The following is a 19,864-nucleotide window of genomic DNA, read 5'->3' on the forward strand; positions in this document are numbered from 1 at the left end:
ATGATATAGTTATTAATTTTCTGAGTCTGGATCCCTGTATGGTTTTCTGACCCCAAAGCTTCCGCTCTCTACATGCTGTTTAGTACTGGTTCCCCACTCCTCTTCCTTGGACCATATGCACATTATGACCCTCCAGCAGCAGGGTCAGTGTGCTTTTGATGTTGAGTTATCAGGGTTACTGATTATTAGAGAGGATCTCTTTTGACTCTCTGACTAAAGAATAAGTTTGGGTTGATCAGTCCCCCACCCTCAACCCCCTAGTTAAAATTTCTTGAAAGTAATGAAGCAGTTGTCTTTTCAGGTTTTGGAAGACACAGAAAAGCCAAGGAAAAGAAAAACACTTAAAGGAAATGAAAGGTAATTGGAACTGTAGTTTCCAATGTCAGTTAGTACTAGGTGCAGTGGGCTAAATATGGCCAGGAATTTTCATGAAGATATTTCATCCAAGGGCAGGCAGGATCTACTTCTGGTGCTTTGTGCTACCTTATTCCTCTCCAGTTTGTTAGAGGAAATGACTGATGACAGTTTCCTAACAGTGGGAGGGTGGCACATGGCACGCATGAGGACAAGAGTGCCAAATCTGCGGAACATTCATCATCAGCCAAGCCTCTCTTCCTTTCCATAGGGCAGTAAGTGTTCCTACCCAGCAGTGTGGCCATAAGGCCTACGCCCTCCTCACTCTTCAAGTTGAGGTCCTGACAATTTAATATTATCCGTGGATTTCTAAAGCATCAGGAGTTTCAGCAGCAAATCTCAGCCTACTGTACTATCAAAATAGTTTTATTAAAAAAATTTTTTCTAATTAGCATCAGCATTCAATTATCTGAGTCAGTGGAGTCAAGTCATGTATAATCCATAGCAGTGGATAATCTCTAGATAATTTGTAACTTCTCACTGGAAAAAAATAAATTTGCTTCTGTTAAATTTTCCTTAGGCTTCTATTGAAGTTATCAACCTTTTCCCAGGCATAGACACATAAATGTAAAGAAAAAAATACTATTTAGAATTACTTAACTGAGCAAATATCAATTTGGAATATAGAAATTTTAATAGGTTTTGTCTGGATTTTTATAGGCTCTCTAGGCTCTGGAAGAAGAACTAATAGCTGCAATTTTAAAGGTGATTTACAATTATTTCCTCTCGTAATCTTTGCTCTGTTCTCTTATGCCTAATAGCAATGCTCACCTTTCTACAGCTGAGCATCGGGACTCTAACTGCACAGACATCTCACAAGCTCTGGTCTAGGGGTACATGTGTTACTGCTGAGGAAGTTTATTTGTACATATCAGATGATAGCTTTCTAGCATTATCTTTGAACTGCTGCATTCCCTCAGGTGTCTGTCCTTAGCACTTTTACTTTCTAATTCTTCTCTAGGAGAGCACTTTAACTCCCATGAGGACAACCTGATACGATTCCTAGATCCTTATGCTCTGCTTCACACACTTGGCTGAACTCTCCCAGAGACTTGTCAATCGCACTCAGGATGTGTTCCTGTGACATCCAATAGCAGTCTCAGATTGAATAACACAAAACAGAACTCCCTGTTTCTCAGATCTGTGCCTTCTGCCGTGGTCCCTCTGCTATTAAAGGAATTACCATCTTTCCAGGCAGGGGAGAAAGCAGTCCTCTCCACGCTGCCTTCTTTTCTCAGCCCTCAGGCCCAGTCAGTTGCCAAATTGTATCCAATCTAAATTCACATTGTGCCTCATTTCACTTCTACAATCCACATTTTTTTTAAAGCTTATTTCTATTTTCATGTCATGGATTTAGACCACGAGACAGCACCACTTCAAAAAGCTCAAACCTAGTAAGAGAAAAATAACAAAATAGATGATCAATGGACAGTGTGATAATTATGAGTTGTCATTAACTAAGTACCAGTTGCCAAAGCTGGGAGGAAAAGGTGGAAGCCTGCCACATCCTGGAGGAAGTGACATGCAAGTTAGCTGAAGAGGAGTGACCTACGTAAAGAGCAGAAGAAAGCCTTTCAGAAGGTAGGAAAAAATGGTATGTGCAAAGGTACAGAGATGGGAGAGAGCAAGGCCTTTCCAAAGAGGTGTTAATAGTGATCCACGTACACATTGAGTGCCAAGAGATAAAGCAGAGGTACATTTATAAAGGGCTCTGTCCACTGTGCTATGAAATTGCGATTTCATTATCAGAGTAGCCTTTCTTTCCTCTTCCTCTGTTCACGATCATATCTCTTGCCAGCACTCTTGTAAAAAATCTCCTGACTGTTCTCTTGCTCTCTACTCTTCCCTTCTCTTTCCTTAGATGGCAGTCAGAGGTGGCACCTCTGTTAGATTTTTAGACCTGTCTCTTTCCTAATTCTTCACTGGCCTACATTTCCAAATTACACTCATCTGCACCCTCCACTTCTACCAGACACATCCCATGGATGAAGTTTGTGACGACTATCTTTTCCTCTAAGTTTTAAGCTCCTCAAGGCCAGAGTCTGTGGCTCATCCATCTTGGTAGATTTAAATCCCATGTCCTGTGCTATGCATACAGTAGACTTTTATAGATCTGTTGGACTGAGTAATAGGAATACACTAGAGTCTTTCCACATTTCTTCATTGTCCAAGGTCTCATGCTCGTTGACATAACTGCATTGCTGCAATAAGCATAGCTTCGTCACTGCCAGCAAGCGTTCCTTACAGCCCAATGGCTCCTAACATGCCCTGCTGCTACGTATCAGCAATAGTTCTCAGAGTGGCATCGATGTGTACAAATCTTAATGGGCAATGTTTGCTTTTGTCTGCAGAAAATGAAAGCCCTCACTTCTCCCTGGGGTAAAGCAGGTTTAGAAGGCACTGATGCAGGGCCCCTTGCCAAACTTCACAATTTCCGGGGCTCTACACCTCATTTCACTGACAGGTGTGTTGAAAAGGGCTTGGAAGTAGGAGCCAGGGCTAGGATTTGCATCCCAGCCTAACTGGGTACCTGAAGGCAACCTTTCTGAGTCTTGAGGTCCTCACCTTTGGAATTAAGAATTAGACCTGAATTCCAAATATCCTTATCAACATTCTGTCACCGGTATTTTCATGGTAGTTACCAGTGGTATTGAATACCAAAATCACAAAGCCACCCTGACTTCCTTTGTTTCATCCTAACTCATTTAAATAGAAAAGGTGTTATTGGAAGGATGGATGGAATAAAAACTAGTTTGCAACATAGGGTGCCCCCATGTTTACACAGGATCAGGATGATGAGTTTGGCATTTGGTGTCAACGGACACTTCCTGGCATTTTCTCTCTGCCAGTACCTCTGATGGTTACTGCGTCTCTGCATTGCCCCTCCATCACTTCAGAGTCCCACGTGAGCACATCCAAATGGCTAAGCCCATAATAGATCCTGCAGAAGAAAAACACAATTGAGGACATAATATTTCAAAAAGATCATTTGTAGGGCCTGCTATATATCCAGGCTCCTAGGTACTCTTAGTTCCTGTGATCGGAATAGGTTAGATCCTGAGATTACATACAAGACTGATGTTTGCAGAACAACATTCACGCAGCTGCCTGCAAGGTGAATTCTGTCCTGATTTTCTGGTGGGACCTACTGCAGTGACATTGTCCATTATGATACTTGGAGTATCCTGTCACAGACCAGATGTGAGAAAGCTTGCAGAAGTTTTATCAGAGAAAAACTGTGCTCTTGTCCTGTAAGAGTTGTGTGAGTTAGCATGTTCTCTTCTTCACACTGGCTGTCAGATAGCCAAGAACCAAGTGTGGCACTTTCTATAGCAACTGCCTTCACCCTACTTGCAGTCACTTTGATTTGCTTTCTTTTGTTCTTGGCTATTTTGTAAAGCTCCTCACATTCTCTTAGAAAGAGGGAATAAAAGAGAAGTAGGAAAGGGGGAGAGATGGATGCTAGCCACCCAGTGAACAGAGGTAACCATGGTGGAGAAGTGGCTGCATCCACCATAGCAGCAGGCCTGGGAATGGTGATCTGCTACCTTGTTGGCCCAAACCCTCTTACCCAGGGCAAACTAGTCTATCTTTTTGGCTGCCTACCCACTGATCTAAATAAGGTTTAAGACAATGTCAGCAACAGTAAAGACTTCCACACCTCTCTCCTCAGTATTTATATGAACTGTTTTACCTCCTACATAAAAATGGCATGTGGGACATCAGCTTCTAGAGAGAGCACAAGTAAACAATGAGGCATCCACATCCTTTTCCTGTGGATTATTGTGGATACTACGAGTTGCTAACTATCCAAATGATATTCAAGTATTTCATCACCTGCTTAATCAAGCTGCAAAATAAGGAGTTAGACCACTTCAATTCCAGTGATTTGATTATGTGGTGAAGAGAGTGGTGCATAAACATTAATCCTAGGAAATTAATTCATGAAAATTAGCTGAACATACCCCTAGAGGCCTGTTTTGTATCTATTTTTACATAAAATGTTGAACTAACTACTTACTGAAGGGGTCTTGGGGGAACTAGAATGATTATGCATGATTCTGTAGTTATCTAGAGAGAATCATGAAGAGGCCATGAAGTGACCTGAAAGTGCATCCTGATTAAAGCTGTCTTGAACAGGAAAATTGCTTTGAAATGATTAAAGTTAAAATTGTTGGTAATGAGGGAAAACACTTGGCCTAGAATGAGGACTTTAAATGAGAGAATCTCATTTTGAATCTTTTATAAAGCATATGGCTTTACTTTTTCATTGAAAAATATTGGGTTGTCTCAATTTGAAATTCAGCGGAGGGCAAGGAGACTTGGAGAATCTTCTAGATAAAAAATATGGCAAAGGATTATCTTAAGTGAAAATCTGCCCTCAGGAGAGGTAAACTTAGTATCTTTCAGAACCAGCCCAAATGCACCAACTCAGTGGAGGCTTCTGAAGGGTTGGCTTGTGGAACTTGGCTCCTTTTTATGTCTACCATGTCAGGTATAGTTAAAAAAAATCTGTCTTTCTCACCAGATCATGAGATCATTTTTACTGTGTGTGTTTCCAGAATCTAGCAGGATGCTTGTCCTGATAAGGACTAAGCCCATAACTCTGATTAAATTTATCTTCTTTTGCAAATATTCACCTTTGGAAATATTTAAAGATATTAGTATTGTATCTCAAATATTGAAAGGGAGATGTGTTTCAGAATCAGACTTTTCAGATGTTGGAACGATGTCAATGTCCTATAAAAAGTGTCTATAAACAAGGTTTATGCTGTAGGTAACAATTCTCCCAGCACGGTCTGGGGAAGTTTCTATAATCAAACACATCATGAGTTAAGCAGTGGTGACATCCTGGTCTTATTTCTGATCTTAAGGGAATAGGTCTGAGTTTTTTTTACCACTGAGTATGGTGTTTACTGTGAGTTTTTCATATATGGCCTATATTATATTGAGATATATTCCCTGTGTACCTAGTTTGTTGAGGGTTTAAATCATGAATCACTGTTGTACTTTTCATAGGTAGAGAAAAGCACTTGACAATCATAGGGTTTTTATCCTTTCTCTTGTTGACATATGAATCATGTTGACTTATTTCCAAATACTAAACCATTCTTGTATCCCAGAATTACCCCCAGTCGATTGTGGTGAATGAGTTTTTAAATGTATGTTGGATTCAGTATGTTAGTATTTTGTTGAGGATTTTTGTATCTGTGTTCATCAGACAGATAGTTGTCCTTTTTTGTAATGTCCTTATCTGGTTTTGGTATCGGAGAAAGCTGGCCTCCTAGAATGAATGTAGAAGCTTTCCTTCCTCCTTTATTATTTGGAGTAGTTTAAGAAAGATAGGTATTAACTCTTCTTTAAATGTTTGGTAGAATTCACCTGTGAAGTGCTCTGGTCCTGGATTTGTTTCCTGAGAGGGTTTTTTTTTTTATTACTAATAATCAGTCTTCAAATTTTTTATTTCTTCTCACTCCAGTTTTTGGAGTTTATATGTTTTGAAGAATGTATCCATTTCATCTATCTAATTATCCAATTTGTTGGCATATAATTTTTAATATTTTTATATTCCTGTGTATTTTTGTTATTTCTCCTTTTCATTTGTGATTTTGTTTGAGTCCTTTCTCTCCCTCTTTTAATGAGTCTGGCTGTTTGCCAGTTTTGTTGAGGTTTTCAAAGAACCAGCTCCAGGCTTTAGATCTGCTCTCATCTTTATTATTTTCTTACTTCTGCTGGTTTGGGGTTTAGTTCTTCTTTTCTAGTTCCTTCAGGTGTAAGGTTGTTTGCTGAGATTTTTCTTGCTTCTTGAGGTAGGTCTGAATTGGTATAAACTTCTCTGTGAAAACAGCTTTTCCTGCAATCCAAAGATTTTAGACTATTGTGTTTTCATTTTCACCTATTTCCATGTAGTTGTTTATTTCCTCTTTGACTACTTGGTTGATGTATTCATTGTTTAGTAGCATATTATTTAACCTCCTTGTATCTATAGTTTTATAGATTATTTTCTTTTGGATGTTGTCTAATTTCATAGTCATAAAAAACTCATGACTTTAATCTTTTTTAATTTGTTGAGACTTGTTTTATGGCCTAATAGGTGATCTCTTCAAGTGCAAAGGGAATAGTCTCCCCCTCCCCCAAAAAAAACCACCAAAACCTTGTATTCTGCTTTTTCAGGATGGAATATTCTGAATATTAGATCCATCTGGTCAAGTGTGTCATTCAAAGCCACTGTTTCCTTGTTGGTTTTCCTTTGGACGATCTGACCATTGATCTAAGTGGGATGTTCAAGTCCCCCATTATTGTATTACTATTGATTAGGTGCTATGTTTGTAATTGGCCACTTTACATATTTGGATGCTTTCATGTTGGGTGCATAAATACTTATAATTGTTACAACTTCTTACTGGATTGCTCCCTTTATGATTATATAGTGTCCTTCTTTGTGCTATTACAGTCTGTTTAAAGCTTATTTTGTCTGATGTAAGTATTGCTGCTCCCATTTTTTTCACTTCTATTTGCATGATAAATGCTTTTCCATTTCTTCAATTTGAACTTGTGTATTTCTTTGTTTTAAATGTTTGTTTTTGAGAGACAGTATACACACAAGTGGGTAGAGGCAGAGGATCTGCAGCAGGCTCTGTGCTGACAGCAGAAAGCCCAACGTGGGTGCCTGAACTGAAACTGGCTGCTCATCTGACTGCGCCACGCAGCTGCCTCTGCATTTGCATGATCCTTTAAGTCTGAACTGAGTTTCCTGTAGGCAGTGTACAGATGGATCTTATTTGTTTTTCCATTCCATCAACCTGTGTCTTTTGATTGCTTAGTCCACTTATATTCAAAGTAATTATGGATAGGTATGTACTTATTGCCATTTTGTAACTTGTTTTATGGTTGTTTCTGTAGTTCTGTTCCTTTCTTCTGTTGCTTGCTTCTCTCACAGTTTGCATTCTGCAAGAGGGAGACTACAGCTGCTCCAAACTGAGGTAGGCAGGGTTGGAAAGGTGGAGTAGCAGAAGCATGAGGATGGAGGTGTGTGGGTACACTGTTAGAGCAAGCCAGGTAGCAAGTGTTGGCACTGGATACTGTAGGCTGCATTTCTAGGCTGGGAGATGGAAGGAAATGGCTTCTGCCAGCATTTTTCTTTTCTGAGAAATCACCCAAGAGTCCCTCCCCTTCCAGCGCATGGTCTAAAATCAGTAAACAAATTTCCCTCCTTTGTACCCCAGCCATTTTTCAGACTACTGCTTCTATGCCATGTCTGTGTAGGACACTTTTTTGTGCTGTCTCTTTAAAGGCATAGACTCAGTTTCCTCTAGGCTTCCTTCCTCTCCCAAAGCAGAGTCTGCTAATTTTCAACGTTCCAGGTGTTAAACCTCACTTATTATAAGAACTCATGAAATTTCCTCTCTGATTTTCAAAGGCAATGGTTAGGAGAATTTGTCTTCTGCGTGAGGGATCCCCATGCCTAGGGTGCCTGCTGAGTGCTTTCTTTCCTCTCTCCATATCTGAGGTGTCCGTCCCTCTTGGTGACAGTCCTTGCAAGTACATTTAGCTCCCAACCATGCCCTTGCTTTTCCTGCCCTCTTTGATACGGCCTCTTCTCCACATTTGGCTGTAGAGAGTCTGTTCTGCCAGTTTCAAATCTTTTCCTGGGTAATTTTCACTGATGTAGGTGTTATCTACTTGCATCCATGGGAGGAGATCTTAGGCTCCTCCTACTCTACCGTCTTCCTCAAAAGTCCTTTTCTTTTCTAAGAACCTGATATTGGGTAGACCAACACCAAGCCTCATTTCCTTCAAGAGGAAAGAATGGTTAAGGTAGACTATACTGGGTTTTATAGGAAAGTCCCAGGGTTATGAGGAAGGGGATTACAAATGGTGAGTACAGCAGCCCTCAGAACCTGGAAGGTGGACCTGACATGTGGTGTTGGGTGTACCATGGAGAGTTCCTTAGTGTAGAACTTGCATACCAAGAAATCATGCAGGTAGGTTTAGAAAGATAAAGGATTTTGGATGGCAGAGTAAAAAGCTGACTGACTTCCTTAAGCTCTGGTTGAATTGGCACTTCTTTTAAACAGTGTACTTCCAAGTTCTAGTATTATTCCAGTTTGATTTGACTTTCAAAATTGTAGTTAATTTAATATTGTAGAATGAATATCATCTGACTGCTGCCTTATTTATGTGGAAACTTCCCTCTCTCATGCTGCTACATAAATTCATCGAAGATTTTATTTGCTAATAGTGATGATATAAAGTGTTTCTTCTCAGAAAATAATTTACTCAAATGAACTTTGGCACCTTATCTTCATTTCTCACCCTGGTCCATCTCTGACCCTGGCTCTAGTTCTGAATGGCTTTTCTAAAAAGCTTTTGCTCCCATTAACAGTCATCTTCTTCCTCCTTTCCTGTGATTTCCCCTCTATCCTACCTGTGGACTCGTGTGCTTTTGCTTGTCCTTATTTGATCCTTGCAAGCTCTTCCTTCAAGAGAGGGTATCCTGAAGTCAATAATCAGAAGAGTGCTCTGTAGACTGAAGGCCTCTGAATAGGGGTGGAAGGAACCAAAGTAACACACAGCTGAAGAAAAGGCTGGGCCCATGAAGGCTGTGTCTACCACATGCCAACATAACTTCTCAGTGGAGCCAATTCAATCAAAGGCAGGTAATTCAGTGCAAATTTAGTCCATGTACTTCTTTGGCATTGTGTGGACAAAACAAACTAGTTGACTGATAGCAATGATCAATTTTCAGCTAGTAATTTTGGTAGCAATTTTCCTAGAGCAGAAATCTCTAAAGGTGGGAGCAGGAATACACAAGGAGTATGTATAATGATCCCCTGAATGCAAAACTAAACAATGGGAACCTTTGAACTGAAAAGTATGAGCTTGAGCTTTTAACATTTGGTTTTATGGACTGCTAAGACTAATTATAATAATTTTTATTAGTTATATATATAATTTAAAAACATAAATATGGAGGTCAGTTCTCCAGTATTTTTTGCTGATAAGATGCACAATCAAAATAGATTTGTCTAGATCATTGATTCCAAATCTGTGACCAACCGAGTTACTTAATTGGCCGATTAATATATGTGGATGGACCTATTTTCTCATTCAATAAGTACTAAAATACAGTGGCCTGCTAAGGATTTATAATGATTTAATAGTTTTTGTTGTGGTCTAAAATTTATTACAGAAGTGAATTTCTTATGCCTAAAAATGTTGTGAACCCTTTGGAACGAGGACACAAAAGAGCATAGCATAGTCAAGTCCCAGTAAAATATTAGGTTGCTTGGCCAAAGTAACGAAACCTATTGAAAAAATCTTAGTCAGACCTTGGAGTATCATAGGTTCTGTTCTAGGTCACTGCAGTAAAGTGATTATTCATGCTAAATGAATTTTTTGGTTTTTCAGTGCATATAATAAAAGTCATGTTTACACTATACTGTAGTCCATTACATTTATAATGTCATCTAAAATATTTACATACCTTAATTAAATATTTTCTAAAAAAGACTATGAGCTTTCAAAAAGTCCTATTTTTTTGTGGATAGAGGGTCTTGTCTCAGAGTCGATGGCTGCTGGAGCCTGGGGTGGCTGTGGCAATTTATTAAAATAAGACAACAGTGAAAGTTGTCACATCAGTCTACTTTTCATGAACAATTTCTCTGTAGCATGTGATGCTATCTGATAGCATTTTCAAAACTGGAGTCCTCTCCACCATGCTGCTCTTTATTAACTAAGCTGTACTATTCTAAATCCTTTGTTGTCATTTCAACAGTTTTCCCAGAATCTCTACTAGGAGTGCAGTCCATTTCAAGAAACGATGTTTTATTCTCATTCATAAAATGAGCACTTCCTCATCCATTAAAGTTTTATTAGATCACAACAATGCAGTCACTTTGTTATGCTCCATTCAAATTCAAGTGTTCTTGCTATTTCCACCACATCTGTGGCTACATTCTCCACTGAAGTCTTGATTGAGCCCCTCAAAGTCGTCCATAAGGGTTAGAACCAACCTCTTCCAAATTCCTGTGAATGTTGATATTTTGGCCCCTTTCCATGAATCCTGTGTTCCTAATAACATGTAGGAAGATGAATCCTTTCCAGAAGGTTTTCAGTTGGCTTTGCTCATATCCATCAGTGATGTTGCTGCCGTGGCAGCTATCCTCTTAAGAAATGTATTTATTAAAGACTAAGCCTTGAGAGTCCAAATGCGTCCTTGATGGATGAGCTGCAGCATAGATGTTGTGTTAGCAGGCATGAAAACATTAATCTCCTTGTACATCTCCATCAGAGTTCTTTGATGACCAGGTGCATTGTCAGCAATAATATTTTGAAAGGACTCCCTTTTTTATTTTGTAGGCCTCAATAGAAGGCTTACAATATTCAGTGAATCATGTTGTAAACAGATGTGCTGCCATCCTGGCTATTTTGTTCCATTTACAGAGCACAGGCAGAGTAAATGTAGCATAATCTTTAAGGGCTCTAGCATTTTTGGAATGGTAAATGAACATTGGCTTCAACTTAAAGTCACCAGCTGCAATATCCCCTAATAAGAGAAAGAGCCTGTTCTTTGGGGCCAGATAATGACTTCTCCTCTCTAACTATGGAAACCCTAGTTGGCATCTTCTTCTAATAAAAGGCTATTTCATCTGCATTAAAAATCTGTTCACTAGTACCTTCATTAATTATCTTTGATAGATCTTCTGGATAACTTGCTGCTTTACCTTGTTCTTTTTTATTATGGAGATGGCTTCTATCCTTAAACCTCCTGAACCAATTTCTGCAAAATCAGACTTACCTTCTGCAGCTTCCTTTCATCTCTGCCTTCATAAAATTGAGGAGAGTTAGGGCCTTGGTCTGGATTGGGCTTTTGCTTAACAGAATGTTGTGGCTACTTTGAACTTTTATCCAGACCACTAAAACTTTCTCCACATCAGCAGTAAGGTTATTTCACTTTATTTGTTCACTGGAGTAGCTTTTTATTTCTATGAAGATCTTAACCTTTTTCATTCCCAACTTGGCTGTTTGGCACAAGAGGCTAAGGCTTGGCCTAAGTTTAATTGTTTATAGTTTTGATTCCAAGTAAGAGACATGTGACTCTTCATTTTACTTGTACACTTAAAAGCCATTTAGGGTTATTACCTGGCCTAATTTTGATATAACTGTGTCTCAGGGAAGAGAGAGGCTTGAGGGGAGGTAAAGTTTTGGGGGAACAGCCAGCCAGCGGAGCAGTCACAACACACACATTTATCAATTAAGTTTGCCATACAAGTGCAACTTGAGGACCCCCAAAGCATTTACAGTAGTAACATCAAAGATCACCATGACAAATATAAAAAAAGCTTGAAATAATGTACAGATTATCAAAATATGACAGACACAAATGAGCAAATCCTGTTGGAAAATGACACGGATAGACTTGCTTACTCCAGGTTTGCCCCACAGCTTAATAAAACTAGGTATGCCTATGCTTGCTTAAGCATCTCTCTTTTTAATAACAGAAAAAAAAACCTTTTTTTTTTGGTCTTCAACATGTTTGTTTCCCTATTTTTAGTGATTATGGGCACATCTTATGGACTAGCTTCTAACACAGTATTCCTTTTTATTCATGTCTGTATTAGTTTGCCAAGGCTGCCCTGATCAAATATCATAGACTGCATGGCTTGAACAACAGAAAATTTCTCCCAGTTCTGAAGACTAGAAATCCAAGGACAAGTGTCAGAGAAAGTTGTCATTGTCTTGCAAATGGCCAATTCATTGCTGTGTCCCCACATGCAATCCTATTGGTGGTGTGTCTTAATGTCTTCATCTAACAAACATTCCAGCCCAATTGGATTAGGGTCACTTTAATGGCCTTTTTTTAACTTAGAACTTTTAAAGAGGTAACTATTGCCAAATACTCATATTCTGAGGTACTGGGGATTAGGGGCTTCAACATACAAGTTTTGAGAACAATTCAGCTCATAACGAGCATTTCCATTATGATCAATCTGGGTGTTTCAGGAAAGTATGGGGACCTAACAAAAATCAAAAGCAGTATGATTAAGTTGACCTGAACTTGATTTGTCCAGGACAGCCCTATCTTACTATTATCCTGACTTAATTTAAAAGTGCACCTCCCCTTGACAGTCAAAGTGTCTCATCTGGAAAATAAATTACAGGGTGGATCTTGATATAGAGGTTCAAGACCAGTGGCATGCACTTAAGTCTTGGCTCAAAAAACCTATTGCTGTGCTTTCGGTTCCTTTACTATGGAGACCATCATAGAGCCTGCATCACAGAGTTATTGTGAGGATTCAATGCATCAGAATGCGTAAGTCATTCAGAACACTGACCTGTGTGTAGTAAGAACTGAATCTAACACGGAGTAAGCTACCGGGAGGAGAATTATATTTGTTAGGTGTGATGGTTAACTTTGGGTGTCACCTCAGCTGGGCCACAGTGCCCAGCTCTTTAGATGTTTCTGTAAGGGGGGTTTTGGATGAGATTTACATTTAGATTAGAGGATTTTGAGTAAAGCTGATTGTTCTCCAATAGGTGGATGGACTTCAATCAGCTGAAGGCCTGCTTAGAACAAAAGGCTGACTTCTCCCAAGCAATAGGGATTTGCCTAAAACTAGTACCTTTGAGCTTAAACAGCACCTCTTTCCTGAGTCTTCTGCCTTCTGGCCTTCCCCATTAGATTTTGAAAGCACCAAGCCTCCACAATTACCTGAGTTAAATCCTTAAAATAAATTTATGTCTCTGTACACACATATCCTATTGGTTCTAGTTCTTTGGAGGACCCTGCCTAGTATAGTATGTATGGAAACCAAGCAGGTTTATCTGAAGTATAGCTTTTCATTTTCAATTTCTGAATTTTTCTGTCCTGTATTCACTATATTTTTGCATATCTATAAAAATTGAAGATCTGTAATAAGACTAAGAGAATACATAGCCAGTCTCTGTATTTTAAGGAAACACTTAAATTTTGCATTCCAAGCAATACTTTTAAACAATACTAATACTCTACATCTATGAAAATTTTCACAATCATCAAGATGAATTTTTTTTCAGAAAATGAGTAGTATATCAAAGAAATGTTTTGAATAAAAGAATTCTAGGTTTTAGTAAAATGAGTGTTGATTTTTAAAAGTTGAATTGCCAAGCAAGCAAGCAAATATATTGGCAAGGGTTCTGCAAAGTTAAAAGACTGGCAACTCAACCGTTTGGGGAAAAAAAAAAAAGTTAAACAACTTGGAACAGCAAATAAAGGCTTGAGGAACAACCGAGTAGCAGCTATCAAATCTAAAAAGAGTTATTGTGGAGAGGACAGAGACCAGCTGTCCTACCACTCCACCGAGCCCAGACAAGAACAAAAATAGATGAAAACTTTACTATGACAGCCCGTTTAGATCTAGGCTCCTGGCAGTTAACATGTTTGGAATGGTCAGTTCGCATATTCCAGAATTTATCAAGGGATTCTTTAAAATTGGTCAGGTTCACTTTTTCTGGCTGTGATACTAAGTGGAAAATTCAGATCCTAGGTTCCCAATGAGGTTAATGAGAATCACTGAGGGGAGGGGTTGTAAAAACACATGCTCCCTTTGTATGAAAGGTTAGGAAATGGTTTCCACTTTGGTATGAGTAAAAAAGGGGGAAATAAGAATATTTTTTTTCCAAAAAGGGAAGAAACCAATGAAAATAGTTAATCTATAGAGGTGCAGACAAGGAGGGGAATGTAATTTCACTGTGTATATATTTTTTTATATTAGTTTCCCATTGCTAGTATAATAGATTACCACAGATATAGTAGCTTAAAACAACAAATTTATTTCACAGTTCTGGAGGTCATGAGTCCAATATGGATCTCACTGGGCTAAAATCAAGGTCTCAGCAGGGCTGTATGTATTCTGACAGATCTTGGGGATATCTGTTTCCTTGCTAGCTTCTGGAGGCCACCTGTATTCCTTGGCTCATGGCCCTTTTCTCCATCTTCAAAATCAAGCAGTATAACATCTCTGTCTAAATCTGACCCTTCTGCCTAGCTTATCTAGATTTAAGAATTCTTGTGGTTACATTTGGGTTGATGGGATGTTACAAGATAGTGTGGTTAATTTCTCTTTGCTCTGTAGCATTGCATATTCACACCTGGGGATTAGGATATGGATATTTTTACTGTGTGTGTGTTGGGGGGTATTCTGCCTACATCACCTTTTAAGAATAACTGCACCTTCTGAACCATGCACATGTTTACATATTCAAAAATAACACACTAAAATTGAATAGAAACAAATAAGCCTAACAGTATTTAACACAACTACACTATGGAGGAAAAGACAAATTAGAATAAATATACCCTTAACATGAGAGAGATTTTAATGATTAAAAGAATTGCAAAGAAACCTTGAATTTTACTAAATTTGTTGCTGTTGGAAATCTGAGTGCTCACTCTGGAAAAGAGGAGACAGAAATATAGAATGGGGGAAGGCCAGGGAAAACCCTGGGGTTTTGTATTTTTTTATATTTATTCTATGAAAGGGCTTTGAATATTGACACCCTCAGAGCAAGAAGTACCTATAGTAGCAAGTTTTGGTTTCTAAATAGTATTCCTTGGTAAAACCAAGCCTCTTTAATGAGATGTCCAATGTCAGGCTGAACCACTATAAAGTATGAGTAAGCCTCCATCATCTATTGGTACCAAAAAGTAAGGAAGTACTCAGAATCCATCATTGATCAAGAACCTCCCCACTGCTCCAACTGAGGACACTGAAACATTAAACCAGAAACTCATAGTTTGAAATAAAAAATCTTTGATAGTAAAAGAAGAACTTAGGGTTGGAAGGGGAAGCACTTTAGAGAAAAATGAAAGCTAATAAATATAAAAGGAATAAAAAATTAGGAAACTTACCAGTGTAATCATCAATGTAATAACTGATTCAGGGAGGATCATCCATGGATGTTACAACTATCAGATGATTTAAAAACCAGCTTCTTTCAGAGATAGTGAAATGATTATGTAAAATTTTGATGCAAGATAGCTATATATTTCAAAATATCCCACAGATTAGTTATTAATGACAATAGGAAAACAATTTTTTAGGGAGAAATCTGGTCAATATCACATTAATTAAATGATTCATTCACATCACAATAATGGGACAAACATATTTTGTGCCTTCTGACCTGACAGAATGAGAAGAATACACTATCAAGGACATTGTGTTCTTGCCAAGAGCGTTTAACTTAAATCTATTCGGGAAGGGCAACGTTGAGCTATTCTAAATGTAGGGTATTTTACAAGGCAAAAGGCATGAGCAAAAATGACAATCATGATGTAATTCTGGATCCTTGATTAAGAAGTTAAAAAAATAGCTATAAAACACATTATTGAGGCAGTTGGAAAATTTTGATTATTATACGTAATATTGTATCATTAATATCTTACATAGAATGTATTATATTTATGTAGGAAAGAGTCTGAGGCCCATAAAAAATAAGGAGTCAATTCAGAATGTCAGCAACTTTCAAATGGTTCAAAAACAAAGTATATGTACACAGCTACACATACAAGGAACAAATGCAACAAAATGTAAATAACTGGTGATTTGGGTAAACAGAGTTTTTTCCCCCCCTACATTTTCAAATTTTCTGTAGGTTTGATTTTCAAAATAATTTCCCTATATCCAGGGCTTCTTGATGGAATATAAACAAAATAAGCCCAAAGTCTAAAAGGGTTTTTTGTTCCTTTTCCAAAAAAGTGTGTTTCTAGTTACCTTTTTAGAATCTCTCACCTGACATCCAGGTCTTTGAGTCTCTGTGCAATGTGATTTCTTGAATGCAGATGCCAGGAAATAGAATCAATGAAAGCAGTCTTGTATGTTAATCTCTGTGGAGCTCCAATTTATAGGGAAAACATCTGAAAATAAATAAAAAATGGACCCATAGTATCTTGTTTACAACTAGCACCAAATAGATAACGTGCTGATTATAAGTATTTTGTAAACTTTAAATGCTATTAAAGTATTATGTAATAACAAAAATAGCATCAACAACAAAAGACACAGATTTCTAGACCCTGCCTCTGCCTTGTTGAAGGGTGATCTCTGAGAACAGGACCTGCATCTGCATTCTAAGCAGGTTTGCCTCATTCTTCTGTTCACTGCAGTTGATGCTCCTAGGAAATCCTAAGATGTCTTTAAGGGCTCAGCCTTCAGTCCTCCAGGATGACTTCCCTCTAGTTACCTCCTCTTTAATCCTGGAACATCTCTGCTGATGGGGGTTCTTTGCCCTCTGCCATGATCTTTATACTTGATTCTTTTCCCCTGCTTCCTATCCTCCATTGCTGGCTTTCCCTTGGTTTTCCACCTCCCTCTGTGAGCACTAGTTCCATGTAATTGCTCCATGTAGTTTCCAAGAAAGGACTTGACTTAGTCTCACATCTAATTTCTGCTGCTCAGCCACTAGGTGGGAAAAAAATATTTTTTTCATGTCTCTGACTGATCCATAAAGACCAGTCTCTCTGAAATACTGATACCTGTATAGGAAATTCTGAGAATGCAAACCAGATTTATGTTTCCTGGGTGTATGCAAGCTGGTTAGGGAGGAGTGTATTCAAGACTGCATGCAGACTCTGGAGCTGGATGGCTCAGTGCTGAAGCCAGCCTCCACCAGTTGGTAGCTAGAGGACTTTTGGCCAATTACTTAACCAACCTGAATTTTGTTTTCTTTTATGCAAAACGGGGATAATGTCTACCTCAAATGATTTGTGAGGAGTAATGGCATTCTATCAATAGTATTTTTAATCATCAGACCTGGATCAAAGTAAATTTTTTCTGATTTTATGTCTCTCATGTGTTTAGGTTTCCTTAGGACTTCTGCATGCCCATGCTACACATATCCTGTGGCCTCCAGAGCGCTGGCAGAAATTGGAATCTGTTCTTCCTCCAGAGCGCCTACTAGTTCAGAGCGCAGCAGAATGATGGCATGGGTCTCCCTCAGCTGCTGACATTGGGAGACCAACACCACCAATCACAGGAAAAGAGATGGAGAGGATGAACCTTCAAAAGGGCAAAGCTTGTTTCAAATGAGATGATTTATATTATTAAACAGTATTAAATATCAATTGATTTTGTGCTTAATTGTAATACCCTATTGTTTAATGCCAAAAAATTGCAGACCTTTGGAAATAGGAAAATCTTTTTCCCAGTTCTTACAGGGGATAAATTTGAGAATCTTTGTATGTATACTTATCCCATTGATGGGTTTTAATTTTGGTGCTTGCTGGTGAAAGAATATGAAAATTAATATTTGATGAAAGTAATTAAGTAATGTCACTTAAGATGAAACATATAGTGAGGAAAATTATATCATGTGACCATATTTACAATGCAGTGACCGACAGGAGGAACAGTAAACTGTGATGTAAAAATAAAATACTGATTTGCTCAGGTACTGTTTTTGGGTATTTATCATTTAACCTGTATCTCCATTAATGAGGAATATATTATATTGTTCTTGGAAACAAGGAATTAATGTAATGGAGAACCAATTCTATCAATACTTCCATACAAGTAAACCTTTCTTACTGGCCCTTTTTAAATCCAAAACTTCTGAGTGATCTCATGCCTGTTCACACTGATGAATAAACTTATTGATCAGTATTCAGTCTGAGTGAAATGGAAAGAAATTATTCCAGGTCAATCAAGTTTTATTCCCCCCCCCCCCGTGATTTTCAGTCTTTATGATACTGAAATCACTAATTGCGGAGTGGAGTAATATTAGCATATTATATCCTGTAAATTCCTGCAAATGTGGATGCAAACTTCCTTGGTCTGGAATGCAAAGAGAAACAGCTGAAAGCCATACCCATAGTAAGTGTATGTTACTAATGATAATCATTAGCATTATAATAAGTTTATTCAACAAACATCAGTGAGTACTTATGTACTAAGGTTGGTCAAAATTATTTGGTTATTTTGAGAAGAGAAAGAACATGCAAGAAGGAGAAGGGCAGAAAGAGGGAGAGAAAGAGCATCCCAAGTAGGCTCCACACTGTGAGGACACCGAGAACCCAAGAAGGACCTTGATCTCTCCAACCATGAGATCATGAGCTCAGCTGAAATCAAGAATCAGACACTTAACAGACTGAGCAGCCCATCTGCCCCAAAATTAATGTTTTTAAAAGTAGATCTGCTTAAAATCGTTTGTTTTATCTTGATTATCCTTATCAATTATATTTCTCTCTACTCCCCAACTTGTATTTCATGTTCTGGCCTTTTTATTGCATTTTTAACTAAATACTACTATTTCAAGGCTTGTAACTTTTTCCTCTTGGCCAAGTGCATCCCTTTAGATTGGATGTAAACTACTGAGTACATAAGGTCACTGATCCTTTAGGTGCTAGAAAACAGGAAATTTCAGGGATGATAGAGATGAAGGGGATACCAAGGTGGAGGGGTTCTTGGAGCACATATTTACCACCTGGTATAGAAAACTTTGGTATTTTAACAGTTCAGCAAACTGGTTACCAGCCTTGCTACCTCAGTCACTACCTATGTGATTCCTAATCAGCTATTAATTCAAGATTGTCAATCTTCAGAGAGAAGATAAATGTCCTTTAATTTTGTATTCTCTCGCCATCTAGCATATCATCAGCAGAGTTAATACTTGATGCTGTAGAACAACTTAGCTTATCAATTTCCTCCTCAGAAATGAAAATCTAGGCAGAGTTAATCACTGTGTTACCTCGCATGTACTTTCATAAGTCTATCCATCATCTAATATTAAACAAGGGTGAAAGAGTTCTTAACCAACCACCACCCTCCAGGACACAGCAAGAGGCAACAGACCCAGGAGCCTGAAGGACCAAACTGACTCCATGACAGGCTTTAAATAATGGAATTATTAATAGAAATAGAAATAATAAGTAGAAACTAGAAGGCCTAAGTTTCTATTTTCCCAGATGTGACTCGTAGCAATGGAGGGAAAAACAACCCACCTGTTGCCCAAGCAGATACCACCACCAGCCCAAACCAATCTTTTAGTGAGCTCAAATTAGCCAATCACCCTGCACTGAGCCAAACCCTGCCGATGTGTTGACCAATCATCTTGTAATCCCTGACCCTCACCTCATCCCATCCCGACCGTAATAAAAACCCTGCTCAATTGATGGTCAGGGCTCTCAGCACGAATCCACTGTGTTGGTGAGGTCTGAGAGCCCGAGCCTAAGCCTGAATAAATGCCCTTTGCTTTTGCATGTGTGACTCAGACTTCTGGTGGTCTTTGGGGGAATCCATGATCTCAGCATAACAGAGCCCAGTCTTTCTGTGAAAACAGGCCTGTAGGCTTATCTTCAAGGTTGCAGTCTGAAGGGCAGTCTTCTAATTAAACACACATCTCAGGGCTGACTGTACTCCTTTCCAGAGACCTCAAAGGACAGACATTATCTTTGTACACTCTTTCTCTC

At 38.5% G+C, this 19,864-nt stretch overlaps 1 protein-coding gene and 1 long non-coding RNA gene across 3 annotated transcripts in view; one reads left to right on the top strand and one right to left on the bottom strand.

Annotated features, from left to right (window-relative positions):
• IMMP2L (inner mitochondrial membrane peptidase subunit 2) overlaps positions 1-18,063 on the top strand; it is an 848,590-nt gene extending 830,527 nt beyond the window's left edge. For both annotated transcript variants that reach the window (XM_029924830.1, XM_029924823.1), the window contains one exon: positions 17,259-18,063. In XM_029924830.1, coding sequence (XP_029780690.1) covers positions 17,259-17,378 — 120 coding nt within the window. In that variant the 3' untranslated portion in view covers positions 17,379-18,063. The remainder of the gene's footprint in view (positions 1-17,258) is intronic.
• The window catches only part of LOC115280179, a 191,952-nt gene continuing 175,215 nt past the window's right edge, over positions 3,128-19,864 (bottom strand). Inside the window, exons 4-5 of the long non-coding RNA XR_003903702.1 lie at positions 16,191-16,315; positions 3,128-3,355 (exon numbers count right to left, since the gene is read on the bottom strand). This is a non-coding gene — a long non-coding RNA (uncharacterized LOC115280179). The remainder of the gene's footprint in view (positions 3,356-16,190; positions 16,316-19,864) is intronic.

This window comes from Suricata suricatta, chromosome 2, assembly GCF_006229205.1.
Source record: "Suricata suricatta isolate VVHF042 chromosome 2, meerkat_22Aug2017_6uvM2_HiC, whole genome shotgun sequence".
Classification (NCBI taxonomy): domain Eukaryota; kingdom Metazoa; phylum Chordata; class Mammalia; order Carnivora; family Herpestidae; genus Suricata; species Suricata suricatta.